This window comes from Calypte anna, chromosome 4A, assembly GCF_003957555.1.
Source record: "Calypte anna isolate BGI_N300 chromosome 4A, bCalAnn1_v1.p, whole genome shotgun sequence".
NCBI lineage: Eukaryota > Metazoa > Chordata > Aves > Apodiformes > Trochilidae > Calypte > Calypte anna.
The window spans coordinates 22,695,170-22,710,148 of record NC_044248.1 but is presented as its reverse complement, the minus strand read 5'-3'; the positions used below and the strand labels follow the sequence as shown (position 1 = coordinate 22,710,148).

Below are 14,979 nucleotides of genomic sequence, written 5' to 3'. Positions count from 1 at the left end.
TTCTGTATGTAATATTTATCAAAGGACCTAAATTAAGTGGAGACACTCACTGCAGGTTCTCTGAGCAAATGCCAGGTAGTTCTTCTACCTGGAAATACTTGACAAATCAGGAGAGGGCACCTGTTACAGTCCGAGGTAACATTAAAATTAATTTTTGTTTTGGATCCATGAAACAAAGTCCAACTGTAGAAGGGTCAGGTGCAAGCAGACTTTATTTGACAATTGGAACAAGCAAAACTATAGAGCCAGACAAAAGGGGGAGAGAGGAAAAGAAGATATAAGAGAGAAAAGTGGAGAAAAAGGGTAAGAAAGTGGTAAGAAAGAATGAGAGAGAGAGAGAGAAAGTCAGAGTCACCACCAGGGGCCCAGCTGCCCAGCGAGTTTCTTCAAGATGTCGCTGATCCTGGACAGGGTCTGATGTGAGATGGAGGTGGGTCAGGAGATGACCAAACAGCCACAGCATGGACAGCCATATATACCCCTGAGTTCCTTTTGTTCTGAAGGGGCAGCTGTCAGTCAGCTGCCACAGCAGCCAGGGGCATTGGCATCAGAGCCATTGCAGACAGGAGGGAGCTGCCTGGAGGGGGGGCTTCCAGCACACAGTTCTGATCTCTTCCCAGGCACCCCTCCCTGCTCTGTTCCAGCCCCCTCAGCCAGGTCCATCAGCATCAGTACAATCAAGGTGGCTTCCTCCACCCTGGCCAGGGTAATGGTGCCTGGAGGGATGTCCCAGTACTGCAGGCCCTCAGAAAAGGGGAGCAGTCTCCACCCAGCCCTTAGTTCTTAGTTCTTATCTCTTTCTGGGTGTCATCCCCCACTCAGCTCTGGCCAGGCCAGGTACATTAGCATCTTCCTCCACCCTAGCCAGGGCTATTCACTTTAAAATTGTCCTCTTTGAGACAAATTCCAATCAGTGAGATGAGACTCTCACAGCACCATTCCAATTACTACTTCTTCTTACATTTAAAAATTGAAGAGGGACCCATGCTGTCGATGTTGAATGTTGGAAGGACCTGCAGCCAGGATACGGGGTCTGAGCTTGTGTGTGGTTTGCAGTACTGTCCTTTGCCTGTCCCTACCTCCTAAGCCCAGGCAGTGTCCTCTTTCAGCAGACACACTTCTGGGGCACTGTCCTGAGATCTCTCCATCCCATCCCTTTCACAGGACAGGGAGTCCAGTTACGTAATTCTGACTCATCAAAGATCACATAAACCTACAGGTATCTAAGTGGGAAGAACCAAAATTCATTCCCTTTGGCTTTTGGAATCACACAAAAATAGCTTGAATAGCTTGAATGCTTCTTTATCTTCCCTCTATCTGAACAGAATGTATTGTAATGACCTGTTCTGTGGCTTCACAGAGATATCTCATATACCCTCTTGGATTAGGTTGTTTGATTATTCAACTTTTACTGCAAAAATTCCAGCAGGTATACTCGCAACATATTTGTCATTTGATGTGTAAACAACCCTCCATTTATTCCATATGCTGTATACTCATCTACTTCCATAACTGTTTTGTGGTTTTCTTTGTTTCAGACTTTGGAGAGAGATGTCAGGACATAGCTGAATGCACTTTAAATTAATGATGAAAGATTGGATCACTCTTTATTCTTGTATTTATTAAAAATGTAAACAACTGACTTAGAATTTTTTTATCTGCTTAATTGTGGGAAGCATTTTCTATGAAGATTGAGAGGCAACTGAACTGCTCAATTGTTTTAACTGTTTTTGGAATTCTGAAGGTGCATTTAGGTGGATAGTTTAATAGTGTATGAGATTTGAACTGATGCTCTGAGAGGTGAACTACCTAAAAGGCATACTATATATCATGTTAAAATACTTAAAAAGTTGTCATTTGAGATGCACACACTGTTATTTAACTTGGGGAACTTGACAACAAGTATCTTTTCAACCCGTGATCTGAATTACCTGTGTGCTTTTAAGGACTGCTGGGTGGGTACTGTCTATCTTGTAGCCAACAGCCACGAAGTGCAATGTTGTTTTTTTTTTTTCCCCTCCTTCGTGGGCAGTAGAGTTAGTGTGAGGTTTTGTTTACCATGAGGGAAACGAGAAGCTGAAGAGTAACCTTTCTTGCAGATACTCTGCAGAGTCTTGTTGGACAACAGAACGCTCGTCACGGTGTAGTGAAAGTGTTCAATGCATTGCAAGAAAGAAAGGCTAACAAGCATCTACTCTATGTGAGTAACCAGAAAAGTAGCCTTTTCACTTTATAATCCTGGTAATTACTGGTCTCTGCTTACTCCGTATTAAAACCTGAGGATGTGTGTTTTTGCAGAGATTTATGTTGGACTGTTGTTTCATATGCAACTAACATTTTTGTTATTAAAGTAAGTCAGAGAAAATGTACTTGTTGCTGTCGTTTGGTATTCTGAATAACACAAAGCCGTGTAAGTTTAAAAAGCAGTATTGCTTTTGTCTTAAAGAGATCCCGTACCACATCTAACTTGCCCGACTTCATAACTAATATCTTTGTACAGCTGAGAAAAATAAACATTCCCTGGAAAATCATAGGGAAGCAGAACTCCAGGATGGGCTCTGTTAGAACATAACAGCCCTCCAGAAGTTCCACTCCTCTGCTGCTGGCTGGGACTGGTTGGAGGATGCAGCTGGATCCAAGTATAGCTTCTGTCTCAGTCTGAGGCTCGTTTCCTCAGCAGCCAGTCCCAGAGCACAGCCCCAGCACACAGGAGTGCTCAGGAGGTCCATTCCCTGGTGCTTGCTTTGACAGAACAGCACCAGTTTATACAGAGTGGAAAATCCCTACCTGAAAGCAGCTGCCTGTGGCATTTGGCTTCTTCTAGCCTTAAGACATTTCCTATATTATTTGTAGGGCACAGGATAACTTTAGGATGAGAGAAAAGTAGTAGTGTGAAGGATAAACTGGATGACTCTATGTGCTTCTGTTATCTGTGATGCTCTCAACAAGACAGAAAGAGAAATTCTCATTTGGCACCTGCACTCATCTTAACTCTTTTCTGTTTTTCAGGTTTTGCTGGAACTGCTGCTAACTGAACTGTGTCCTGAGCTAAAAGCTCATTTAGAGCAGCTTAATGTCACTTAGGTTTGAATCTGCACAATTGGACCACTAGAGAAATGTCTATGTCCAATAATAGACATGAAACTTATTTTCCTCTTTTCCATAGAGGGCTGAGGACTGCAATTATTTTTAGCAGTTTTTTTTCCTCTAAGTTTTTTTGTGAAGTAAACAGACTTGAAAAGATCTGATGCTGTAGTAGGGTAGACAAAACAATGCTGTATAGTTGCCAATTTTTATTTAAATTGTTCTATTTGACTACTCTTCTGTTTCAAATATAGATTGAAAAATAAATGTTGATATAAGCTGAAAGAAACCAGAAAATATTTTAAACATTTATGAAAATAAATTTTGCTTATAGTGGTAAACTAATGAATGTTGTACAGTTCTAATCTCCTCACTGAGGATCTGAGCATTCCTTTTTTTCTTGTGTATTGAAACTGCCTTGTTGTGCAATACTACATGTAAAGCTATTGTGAAAATTTTATGATTTTTTTTTACCAAAGATTTCCCATAGTATGAAGCATTTGTAAGCAATAAATAACACAACTGGATTGCAGTACTTGATAATGAGACTGTACTGGCAACAAACTAATGAGTTTGACAGCATTAGTTTGGTGAGGAGTATTTATATTATTTTGAAGTCTGTGTTCAAAATATGTATTGTAAACTGGTATGTCCTAACAGAATGCCTGTGTTAAATGTTAGTTCAGAGATTAGTGCTTATGAATTGCTTCTATGAATGATTTAAGTAGACATTCAATTAAAACATTCTAATAACTTCCCTGATATTACTCAGGGCTGGTTTATTCAAATACACCAATTTAAACAACAACTACAAATCATTCCCTTATTTTATACAGGGAAAGAATATTATGTCTTGTGTGGTGGTGGGGGGTTTTTTGTTGGTTTTATTTTTTGTGGGATTTTTTGTTTGTTTGGGGTTTTTTTGTTTTGTTTTTTTTAATATTTATGTAAAAATATGTAAATATTGGCTTAATGCACATCTAAATAATTGAGTATCATGAAAAATTCGTAAGTGACACTCAGTTTCTTAAAATTTAGTACAGTCATGCTCCTAGAAAAACTGCTTGCAGTCCAGCTATACTTTAAGGTACACAAAATCTATATGCTATATTTAAATCCCTGTTTTTACTAATATCCAGCTTTCTGTTCTAACAATTTGAAAAAAAGTTTTTAACTCGCAGCACAGTCCTAAGAAGTAAGCAAAATCCTGCACATGGGAAGTTTTAAAATTAAATAGGTATTTAGAAAATGTGCAAGCTTACCATGGCAATCAATAAAATTTACTAGTGATTAATCAAAGTATCTTTTGGTAAAAGAGCCAGCATAATGTTGTTCAGGCATGCACACCCCTAGTTAAAAGGTTTTCAACTATTTTGAAATGCAGTATAAAGAAGGATTGAGCAGAGGACACATATTTTGTATGTTTCCATATAAATTTTTTTTGATTGTTCTGTCAGTAATATTTCCTATTTTTAGAGGTTGGCACGGTTTGAACTCTAAAGCTTAGAGTCATACAGGCCAATTTCAGTCTCTGCAGATTTCTGAATAAAATGCATTAATATACATAAGCAATTCTAGATGCATTAGAAAAGGCTGTGAAAGTATTCACACCACTAGCAAAGGTGAGATTGAAGAATGGTGATGACTTATTAATGGGTTATATGTGGAAACTAGACAAGTTTGGGTTCAAGCTTTTCAGATTTTTTTTTTTGTGGCTAAATACTAAAAATGCAGAAATGGAAACAATCATTTTTATTTGATTTTGGTTTATGTGCTATATAGCAATGGCACTAATAAAACATGATGCATCTGTCCCAGTAAAATGTCCTTAATAAACCTTAAGTTTTCAATACTTTTTAAGAAAAGTCTGCCTTTGCCTCAAGAGTGTGACCTTTTTGCTTTTTTTTTTTAAGATTAAAAAGAATCAGTATTTTGCTGTAAGTAATAATTCATAGAAAGTTGAAAAGCAACAGTAAGTGATAAGCAATCTGTTATTTATGGAGATTTAAGATGGTTTATTGTAGGAAATACATTTATATAGCAGTCACAGCTAAATAACATTTAAGATCAGCTGCCAGTTCAAGGTCAGGTGGTATGCCTCCAAAGGCAAAGAATAAGGAGTTGTACTTTATAACTGAAATAAATTTGTATGTTTTCAATTCTTTAAGTTTTATTGATATTATCTAAGATAAACATCTTGTTAAAATATTAAGGAATTAAAATATTCAGCTTCAGATCCCTGTTTCTGATGCCAAGTAAGAAAAAAATCTGTATTTATAAAATGAGCATACTTGACTATGGGTTTGGTTTTATTGCTTTATTCTGATAGTTATGGCATTTGCTGGTACCAGAGTCAGAAAAAGAAATGTGCATACAGATTACATTGGTTTCATACCTTTCCATCATCTATTTCAGTACTGTGCAGTATGCTCATCTTCTCTTCCTTACCTCTTTCAAAACTGAATGGGTCTAAGAAGGGAGGCCAAAGCCACAGCTGAACAATTAATTAAAAATGCAAAATATTATTTTAATTTTAAGTGGATATAATTGTACAGTTAACAGACTTTTTTTCCACGTATAAAAGTAACTAAATGCACCCACAAGTCTTGTCTTTTACTTGTTCTAAAGTTACTGCATCTGATAGCTTTCTCACTCTGTCCCTGCTTTATTTTTTTCTTGTTGATGCACAGATGCATGGCACCAGTCAGTAGAAATCATCTCTTTGTGCTAAGAAGCCAGTGACATTCCTGGGTCAGTCTCAGATGTGCAGCTTGTGACTGATGAGTGAAAGCTGTAATTTTCTCTCTGTTGGGAGGGTTATGTTAGAACTGGTGGATGACGGTGGGAAGGGCTATGCTCACACAAAGCCATGCAGCAGTACAGTCTGGATGGGCTTCTTCCATTGCTTAAGACTTACCTAGGACTGCTGGCTACAATGTTTGTAATACTCCAGCTTATATTCCTTTCCTGATACCCTCTTCGTCCTATCCTCTTTAACGCTTTTCACACTAGGAGAAAACAATGTTTAAAATGTTTGTATTCATCCCAAGGGTCAGCAACTCTGCTGAGCCTCTTGTATCAGTGACTTCCCTGAGTGAAGAGACAAAAATTGTTGTTTGATAATTTATCATTCACATAACTCAGTTTAGTTGGATTGCACCAAGCTGAACATTAGAGAATTCTGCTTGCAGAAACAAATGGTCTCTGCATGTACAGAAATCACAGAATCTTTCTGAAGCTCAGATCTAATCTTGCTACAATTCTTTCAATTGGCATAATCATCTTGCCTTGACTGTGCATTTAGGCATTAATGATATTATTAAGAAAATTCGTATTTTCAAAGCCATTGTTGATCTTCCGTAATCAATAAATCTTCCTTCAACTTTAGAATTTTTGAAAAATGTAACCTATTTTTCCTTGGTGTATCGGTAACATCAGATCCTCAGCTATTGCTAGAAATGTGCACGTAAAAATAAGCAGGACAACCAGTTATGACTGGTTTAAGTATTGTAATGAATGTTGTAATTGTCAGAAAATGTGAAGCAGAGGAAAAGTTAGGATTTTTCAGTTTGAAAGAATGACAGCAAATCCAATTGAGGATAAAATTATTCAGTTCAGGTAATTTGTCTTGTAAGTTACCAAGCCTTTGCTGTGGTAATTGTCAGGGTTTTTTGGCTTTTTTGGCAGGATGTATGTTTTTGCTAGAGCAAATGGGCAGACAGTATCCTTTCAAAACTATTTTTAGTAGCTTTCAGTATACTTTTATCACTCTTCATTTTCTTGCACAGATTTTGTTGTTTTAGTATTTAACCAAACAGCAGGTTTAAAGACTCAGATTCAAGCATCAGTCAGTTTCATGAGATGTAAATTACTCTCTAAGTCCTCAGAATACCTTGGAGTGGTCATTTTTAGCAGTGGCTTGATCTTCCTGTGCAGGAGGCTGAGCTGGAGACGCCTACACAAGTACAAAGCAGCTGTAGAAACCTCTTTTGCTACATATGTAGCTAGCACACCAATGTCATCCTTTTCTGTGTCCTGCTGAATTTACAGCATTAGGTTAGATAATGCTATTTCAAGCAATGATCTAAGTCAGCCATACATAACTTGACAATACCTCCTTTCTATTTACATCATTATCCAAATAAGCTGAAATGTACATGCATTCAGCAGCCTGATCACGATTCTTCTACTCAGTATTTGATTTGAAGTTAGTCTCATTTAAATGTTGTTATCAAACAGCAAACAAATAGGTAACTTTTACAGTCTCTTTCACTATATTTGTACTAGTTATTCCTATTAAAATATTTCATGAAAATTGATATATATGTAAGAAGAAAGGCAAAGCTCTTATGTAGTTGAACAACCTCATCTCATGGAAGAAGTCCCTGCCCACAGCAGGGGCTGTTAGAACCAGATCATCTCTACAGGGCCAACCCAAACCATGTCCTCTGTCTACAACGCTAAAATTCCAAGTTCTTACTAGGACTTTGGTAAATCATAGTAGTCTGAAGATCCTGGGACATGCTTCAGAGCCTCATGTTGTACGACCTACTTATCATGACCACTTACAACTGTTTCAACTCAATTATTATCTTTTTTTCTGCGTGCATCTCTCCGCTTATTTTCTGCGTGTTGCTTTAACTAAGAACTGTTTTAAGAAGCGGGGACAAAGTCAACATTGTTTTAGCTATCAGGCCATAATTCCCTGCTATTGTTACTGTATTGGGTAAAACTTGCAGTGGGGAATTGATTTTTCTCCTCTTAAACAGAAAGCCCCAAGCCTCATGCCCTTTCCAGTACCAAACAGTAATTATATGTTTCTTCACACACAATTTTATTTTTTGTCACAGAATTTACATAAAAAAGAAAAAAGCAAGTCACTTCAATTTATAGCTACTTCCTGTAAGTTGCTGTGATGACGAGAGGGTACGGAGAAATGCCAACACAATCAATATGACTGAAAGCAAATCCCATTTTTTTACCTCCACGACTGTGCTTGTATACAAACAAGTGTGTCTCTACTAAATACATGGCATTTAGTGATTGGTTATTATGTGATGACCACACTCTTAACTTTAAAGCTAATTGGTTAATTAACAGCAATGACCACATACAGATGACATTATGCTAATTCAGTGCACAATTTAGCTGCAACAGCTTTTTTCTTCACTTCCATATCTTCTGCACGTAGCTCATCTTCTTTTGTAACTTTTCAGTTGCTTCAAGGTCTTTAGCTCAGCATAATTTACAAGACCACATTGTCTTTTATAAAACAGCACTGCCTTACTTATAACATTTTCTGACACTACCAGCACTGTCTGTTCATAACTCTCATGGCACATTGTTTAACACTACCAGTATTTCTCATGGCTTGTTCACAGTGGGGCCTGTATGGCCATTCATTTCACAAACCCCCCACATTGCTGTATGTAGAAGATAAAATCCATTTTGTCATTCTCCCCAGTACTCCTGTTAAAAAAACCCAAAACAGTCTTGGCTCACTGTCAAGTGAGTAAAAAATGAGGGATTCTGGTCCTCTGTTCCTACAGGCTTAGATGGATGGTAATACATAGAAGTACTTCAAATACAGCTTTCAGAGCCAAATATATCACTGTAATATTTCTGTGAAGTTCAGAATTGGGACTTGTAAAACTTAAATGGTACAAGTAGGCTTTACCTTCTTCAGATCGTCTAAAATTGACATAGGATAAAGCATTCCTAAAGTATTCTGGGCCTTAATACTTGCTTTTGGATTTCCATGGTCTGCAGCAAAAAGCCACAGTTTAAGAAAAGGGGGATAACAAAAGTTTTAAACTATCACAGCATCTTATATTTGCCAGGAAATGTACTGAGGGCCATTACCTTTCAGCCTCTGTAGCTGAGTGCTTAACACCACATCTTTCAAAATACAATCTGCTAAGATTGTCTGCACTGCAAACTCCAAGCGTCTTGCTGGTGGGGAATCAAGCAGAGTATTTTCTTCTGTTATTCCACTTCCCTTTCGTAAAATGGAGACACTTGATTTATTACATTCAGACTGTGAATAAGATGAAATAACTGCAGAATCCACTCACTTCTGCAAGACAGGTAAATTTTCCACTTTGAAGAAAAGCTGAGGCACAGTGGTAGGGACAGTCTGGAGAATGGAGTCATACCAAAGCAGGACTGGTCTTTACTCTGTCACATTTTGAATGTAAAACATTTTCTTATAGATGTTAATCTGATATTATATCAGTCTTCTTCACTGATAAACATTTTTTAAAAAATATTCTTGTTCTTACATAAATGAATAGCACATCTAAGCTTGACAGATTTTCAAATTTAGACTTCTATAAATTTTTTCATATTGCATGATGTATGTGAAATTGTAAAACAGGAGGCAAAGTGATACTGTAGTACACTCTGAATTAAGTCTCTCCATTAAAAATACCTTAGATTCAAAATGAACAAAAAATTATAATGTGGAGGAAGCTAATGGAAAACACAGTATGAGCAAGCTGTATGGTGTGTCATCCCAGGACCTCAGAAGTATTTTGGAAAGAGAGTTATACACTGTTAGAATTTAGCATGGACACCTGTTTCAATGCAGTAGAAACTGTTTTTTATAAAAGGTTCTTTCTTCATTGATAGTTTATTACAATTCATATTGCAATACACAAAAAAGAAACTTTACTAAAACGTTTATTTTTGCAAGTAAACCAATGTGATAATTACAGAGGCATACAGAACAAACAAACCACCTCTAAAAGCCAGCAGAATATATTGAATTGTGCTGACAATCCTCTAAACACTAGACAAGTCTGACTTGTTAACACACAGCTTCGTTCATTTTTTTGCCCTCCCATCTTGTTACCTACCCTGTCATCCTATTTGTACTTTTTTTTCCTCTTGCCACTCTTTAAGATCATGTTCTCCAATAAATGAACTCATTTTTTCTTCTTTCTTTCTTCTTTGTAGTATATTTCTTCAATCTCAATTCTTCTCGCTCTTCCAACTGTAATTCTTCATTTGCCTAACTTAAAAATACTACTGCCAGAACAATGGTAGAAGTACAATCTTCTTTAGCATCCATATTAGAACAGAATGTGCCTTAAAAAACCATCTTTGTGCAGCAGATGTTTTACACTTTGATATACAGTTTGGTTTCCATTTTTACACATTTCACATACACAATGCTTGCTTCTTAAAATGCCTGTAGGGATAGGCTGCTGCTTACTTATCTGGTGCTTTGGAGATCTGGACAGAACTGGAAGGCAGTCCTAGATTCCTGGGGAAAGTGTTGGAAAGATGTATTTATGGGGAACATGTGGTGATTTCCATGGAAAAAAAAATAAACCTAGTAAAGCAGGCAGAGGCATGTCTTATAGTTTTTTTTAAGGTGTTTTTCTCCCTGGAATGGCATTAAAAATGCTCAGCTTTATAATATTTACTTAAAATAAAGAAACCCCATCTTCATGGTACAGTTGCCCTTTCAGGAAACGTGCCAGAGGATCTTCAGCTGCCCGTCCCTGCACCAGCAGCTCCTCTGCTTTTGCTCATAAAGCAGCATGACTGCAGTTCTCAGCTTAAAAATGGACACATATTTGGGTTTTCCCTGAAGGTCTGAGGCTGGTGATGTCCCCTTTTTGTTACTTTGGTTGGTTGGTTTTTGGTTTTTTTAAAGAATAAGATGAAACTTGGTGTTTGCTATTATTTGATAAAATGGAAAACTTCAGTGGAGTAAAAACGACCCTTGTGACCTTGAATTCACCATGGGAGAGCTTAAAGACCAACCTGAGGAGGGGAGGCCACATCACTGAACACCTTTGCTGGGCAGCCTCACAGGCCTGGCTCCAGCCCTGGGAGGTGTTGAACTGGGTGTTGCAGGCCCGGGCCAGGCACTGACTGCTTGGCTGAAGGGGGGCAGGCGGTTACCGGTCCGTCCGCTCCCTGCTTGACTACGTGCCGAGAGGCGGCTGCCGGGGGTTGCGGGCAGGGCTGCGGGCACGGCTGGCGAGGGGGACGGGGAACAGCTTCGCAGCGGAGCTGTGAGAGAGCCCCAACGTGCTCGGGAAAAGGGAGGCGATGTTGATGCTGGACTGCAGTTCAGAGGTGAGGCGGGGGGTAAGGTCTGTCTGCTGGTTGCGGCTTAGGGGAGCCCAGAACTGCTGCAGCTGGGTACGTCGGGCACACTGCGGTATCGGTCAGGATTTCTTGTTAAGAGATTGAAAGCAAAAAAAAAAAAAAAAAAGTCACGCTTGGATTGCTTTAATCTTTTGATTTTGGGAGGGTATTCTGGTGTTGAGGACCCAGTCCCGGTGGGTAATGGTGCCGGGCCCTTGGCAATGGGTCCTGGGGAGGGTGCCTGGAGGGGCTGGCAGGTGGCCTGTGGAGGGTGGCACTTGGTGGTTGTCCCCCTTGCTGTCCTGGACACCCCAGCTGAGACTTTGGTGGTGTCAAGCAGTGCTTTGGAGTCTCATGGCCTTACACACCACAGAAGGAAGATGGAGAAAGTAACATCGATGTTTTCCCTTCGGACTTCGGTGCATGTTCTGAGGAGAGAGGCAGTGCCACATGGGCCCTGGGCACTGTGGAAATAACAGTTCTAGGTTAATGGCCAGTGTGACAATAGGTGACAGGATAGGACAGACTGGCTTGGGCATCCCGAATCTTGTGTACTTTCAGGTTCTGCTGCAAATTAGATGCAGACACCCCAGATGCTCACCCCAGATCATGGCAGAAAGTGATTAGGGGCAAACCCAACACAAACTATTAATGCAATTCAGTTAAAAGGGCACTTGGCCATGGAACTTCAGGCTAGCAAACGGGACTTCACCACTTCCAGTGATCAGAAGCTGTTGGTTTGTAACAAAATTGCTTATCCCAGATACTACACAACTCAGAAATTGAGGAAAATGCTGTTTTGAAGCTGCTTACTCCTGAAATGGATTGTTTCCAGTTCTGTTGATAGCTTCTGGCTGGTTCTCTCATGAAAAGGGGCTATCATACCCAAAAGGCTTTGAGGGTGCTTTGAAAATCATCTTTCTCTGCATTCCCAACCTCTGGATGCTCCTCACCCTGGGGAAGGTGCCGGCTTCCCCGCCCTCCTCCCCCCCGCAGCCGCGAGTGTGTGAGGGACGTGCCGGTCCGCCTCGCTCACCATGGCCGCCCCAGTCCCCGTTTACCGGCACCGCGCCGGCGGGCCCAGGCCCCGCAGCGCCCCCGGGGAGGCCAATCGGGGGCAGGCGGTTACCGGTCCGTCCGCTCCCTGCTTGACTACGTGCCGAGAGGCGGCTGCCGGGGGTTGCGGGCAGGGCTGCGGGCACGGCTGGCGAGGGGGACGGGGAACAGCTTCGCAGCGGAGCTGTGAGAGAGCCCAACGTGCTCGGGAAAAGGGAGGCGATGTTGATGCTGGACTGCAGTTCAGAGGTGAGGCGGGGGTAAGGTCTGTCTGCTGGTTGGGGCTTACCGGAGCCTAGAACTGCTGCAGCTGGGTACGTTTAAGACTGGCAATAAGTAACACTTTTTTTTTTTTCTTTTTTTTTTTTTTCTTTTTTTTTGCTGTCTTCTTCATTTTAGTCTGGTAGTTTCAGCAATCTGCTCGAGGCAGGAAACGGTGTGAACGCACCTGCAGATGCCTTTGGTCAGTCTCCAGCTCACTTGGCTGCTTGTGGTGGTGAAGCTTTTTTTCCTACTTTGGCAACTACAGACAGGCGCAAATTTGAACCAACAGGTAAAATAGAGAAGGTTTATTTCTTCCACTTGTAAAAATAGCACATCAGTAAGATTAAATATAGAAATTCACTTTTTAAATTTAGAGAGGTTTTATTTAGAGATGTATTGCATGAAGTATCTGGGGTTGATTATTTTTAGAGTAACTTTATTCTAGCATGAACCAGTTGCATTAGCGTATTTCATCTGCTACATGTAATGCAATTTTCATACTTACAGTGTTGCATGCAGTGTAAGAAAACCAACTTAATCTCTTATTCAAATGAGCACTTCTTCCTCTGAACTTTTGCCTTTACCTCATATGCTTAAACATAAACATTTTTCCTCTAGTTGTAAGATTAACTTGCTGGTATTTCTGAGTTGGTAGCAGCAAGTTGTTGGTTACAGCAACCCCTGATCAGTGATGAAGCATACTGTTAATCAGTATATAAAGTGTACTACATGTAAATATTTAGTTAAAGGATTAGTATTGCATGGGACAGTATTCTACTTCAGTGTGATAAAATACATGAAACATTTAACTGGCATTCACTGAGTACAGTTCACTAGCTGTATTACTTTAATTCTTTCTTGACTCACAACATAGTAGGATATAGAGTAACACTTGGTAAACAGTCATGCTGGAAAAAAATAGTTTCATCCTATTTCCCTTCCTTCAAATAATTGCTAAATATAAACTGTTTTTTAGGATTGCCTTGGAGAAGCCCCAATTCACAAAGCAGCAAAAGTTGGGAGTTTGGAATGCCTTGCTCTCCCTTGTTGCTGGTGATGCTAAAATTGAGTAAGTTGAGCTACATTCTGTTCCTTTCAGTAGTAGTATCAAAGGATAGGTGCCATTTTACACAGTACCTTTGCTTGTTTAAGAGATTGCAAGCTAACTGTACATATAGCCATGACCTAAGTCATAAGAACAGTATCAGAAATGCGATATAAACACCAGAGTACCATAGAGCACAGATTGTTCACTTCCATATTTAGACTTCTGCATTAACTACTGAAAGAATATTCCTGATAGAAAGTTCTCTTCTTGCTGGTTTTCCATTCTGACTAAAGCTGTGCTTACCTTCTTTCTTGCCTTTGTGATATGCTAAGTCAGTCAGGACTTAATAATTTCTTTTAAAAATAATTTAGTCCTTGTTGTATTTAACACCAGCACCTCTTAGTCAGCAGACCCACGTGCTACAAACCTGCTTGGGATTGATTCTCTATAGTTACCACTTTAATTAATCTTGACCAGTTGTTGCTCCGTAACACATATTCCAATTCAGCTGCAATGGTTACTGTTAATCTCTTTCTCAGCTTGTGCAACAACAGTGGACAAACAGGCAGCAGACCTTGCACTGGCTTACGGCTTTCTAGAATGTGCCAAGTTCCTCACCACAGTTCAGCACACTCAGACAATGAAACTGAGAGGACAGTCTGCCTGCTCACTAAGTGACAAATGTGCTTGTTGAGAGAGGGATCCAGCTGGACAGAAAACAAGAATTTGGAACTAACAGATCCATAAACAGGAAGAGAAGACGCACCAGGATGGGTGTGTAATACCATTGGTTTACTACAAGCCAAACATTTTTTTTCCATTTTCTTAAAAATGCTTTCGGCATTAAATAAATGAATTTTGGTGTTAGATAACCACATACAGACTTAGAAACCAGACAGTAAGTATCAACTTTGTATAGGTATCTAAGACAATGGTCTAGTAAAAAAAATGGACATGTAGGGGGAATGGCAACTGAAACAGGCTACTTTAACACGTGAGGGGATACAAGACGTGTAAACACTTGAACTGGTGGGAGGTAGCTCAAACAGACAGCCTTCACAGGTGTGTCCTCATGTTTTGATAGCATTAGATAGACTAAATTCTTGTTCATCAGATAGATCTTGTCTCCTAGCTGACAAAAGAAACAGTTTGAAATCCCAAAATGAAATGACTGGACTATGTACCGACCAGCCAGATGTATGCTGGTACATGATCTCCTTCTGAGAAGGAGGAAAGCTCCTTTATTTTTACTTCTTACAGAAGACATCTTTTCCCCCTCCTAGAATAGTGGTATTCGTACAGCTATAAATACAAGTGTTTATAATAAGAATATGACTTTTTTTCTGTGTAAATATGAAACAAAGCTAATAAAATTCAGTAAATTTAGCCGTTTTCTCCTACTTCTCTTCTAAAATGCTGTTATC

The 14,979-nt window shown here is 39.6% G+C and overlaps 2 protein-coding genes across 2 annotated transcripts in view; both read left to right on the top strand.

The window, feature by feature from the left end:
- Positions 1 to 3,839, top strand: part of SNX25 (sorting nexin 25) — an 81,559-nt gene extending 77,720 nt beyond the window's left edge. Inside the window, exons 18-19 of the mRNA XM_030450208.1 lie at positions 2,100 to 2,200; positions 3,010 to 3,839. Coding sequence (XP_030306068.1) covers positions 2,100 to 2,200; positions 3,010 to 3,084 — 176 coding nt within the window. The 3' untranslated portion in view covers positions 3,085 to 3,839. The remainder of the gene's footprint in view (positions 1 to 2,099; positions 2,201 to 3,009) is intronic.
- An 8,580-nt stretch (positions 3,840 to 12,419) lies between these two features.
- ANKRD37 (ankyrin repeat domain 37) lies at positions 12,420 to 14,316 on the top strand. The gene is made up of 4 exons (XM_008491868.2): positions 12,420 to 12,492; positions 12,643 to 12,796; positions 13,484 to 13,576; positions 14,095 to 14,316. The coding sequence occupies exons 1-4, from the start codon at positions 12,466 to 12,468 to the stop codon at positions 14,247 to 14,249; spliced, it is 429 nt and encodes a 142-aa protein (XP_008490090.2). The 5' UTR covers positions 12,420 to 12,465; the 3' UTR covers positions 14,250 to 14,316.
- The last annotated feature ends 663 nt before the right edge of the window (positions 14,317 to 14,979 follow it).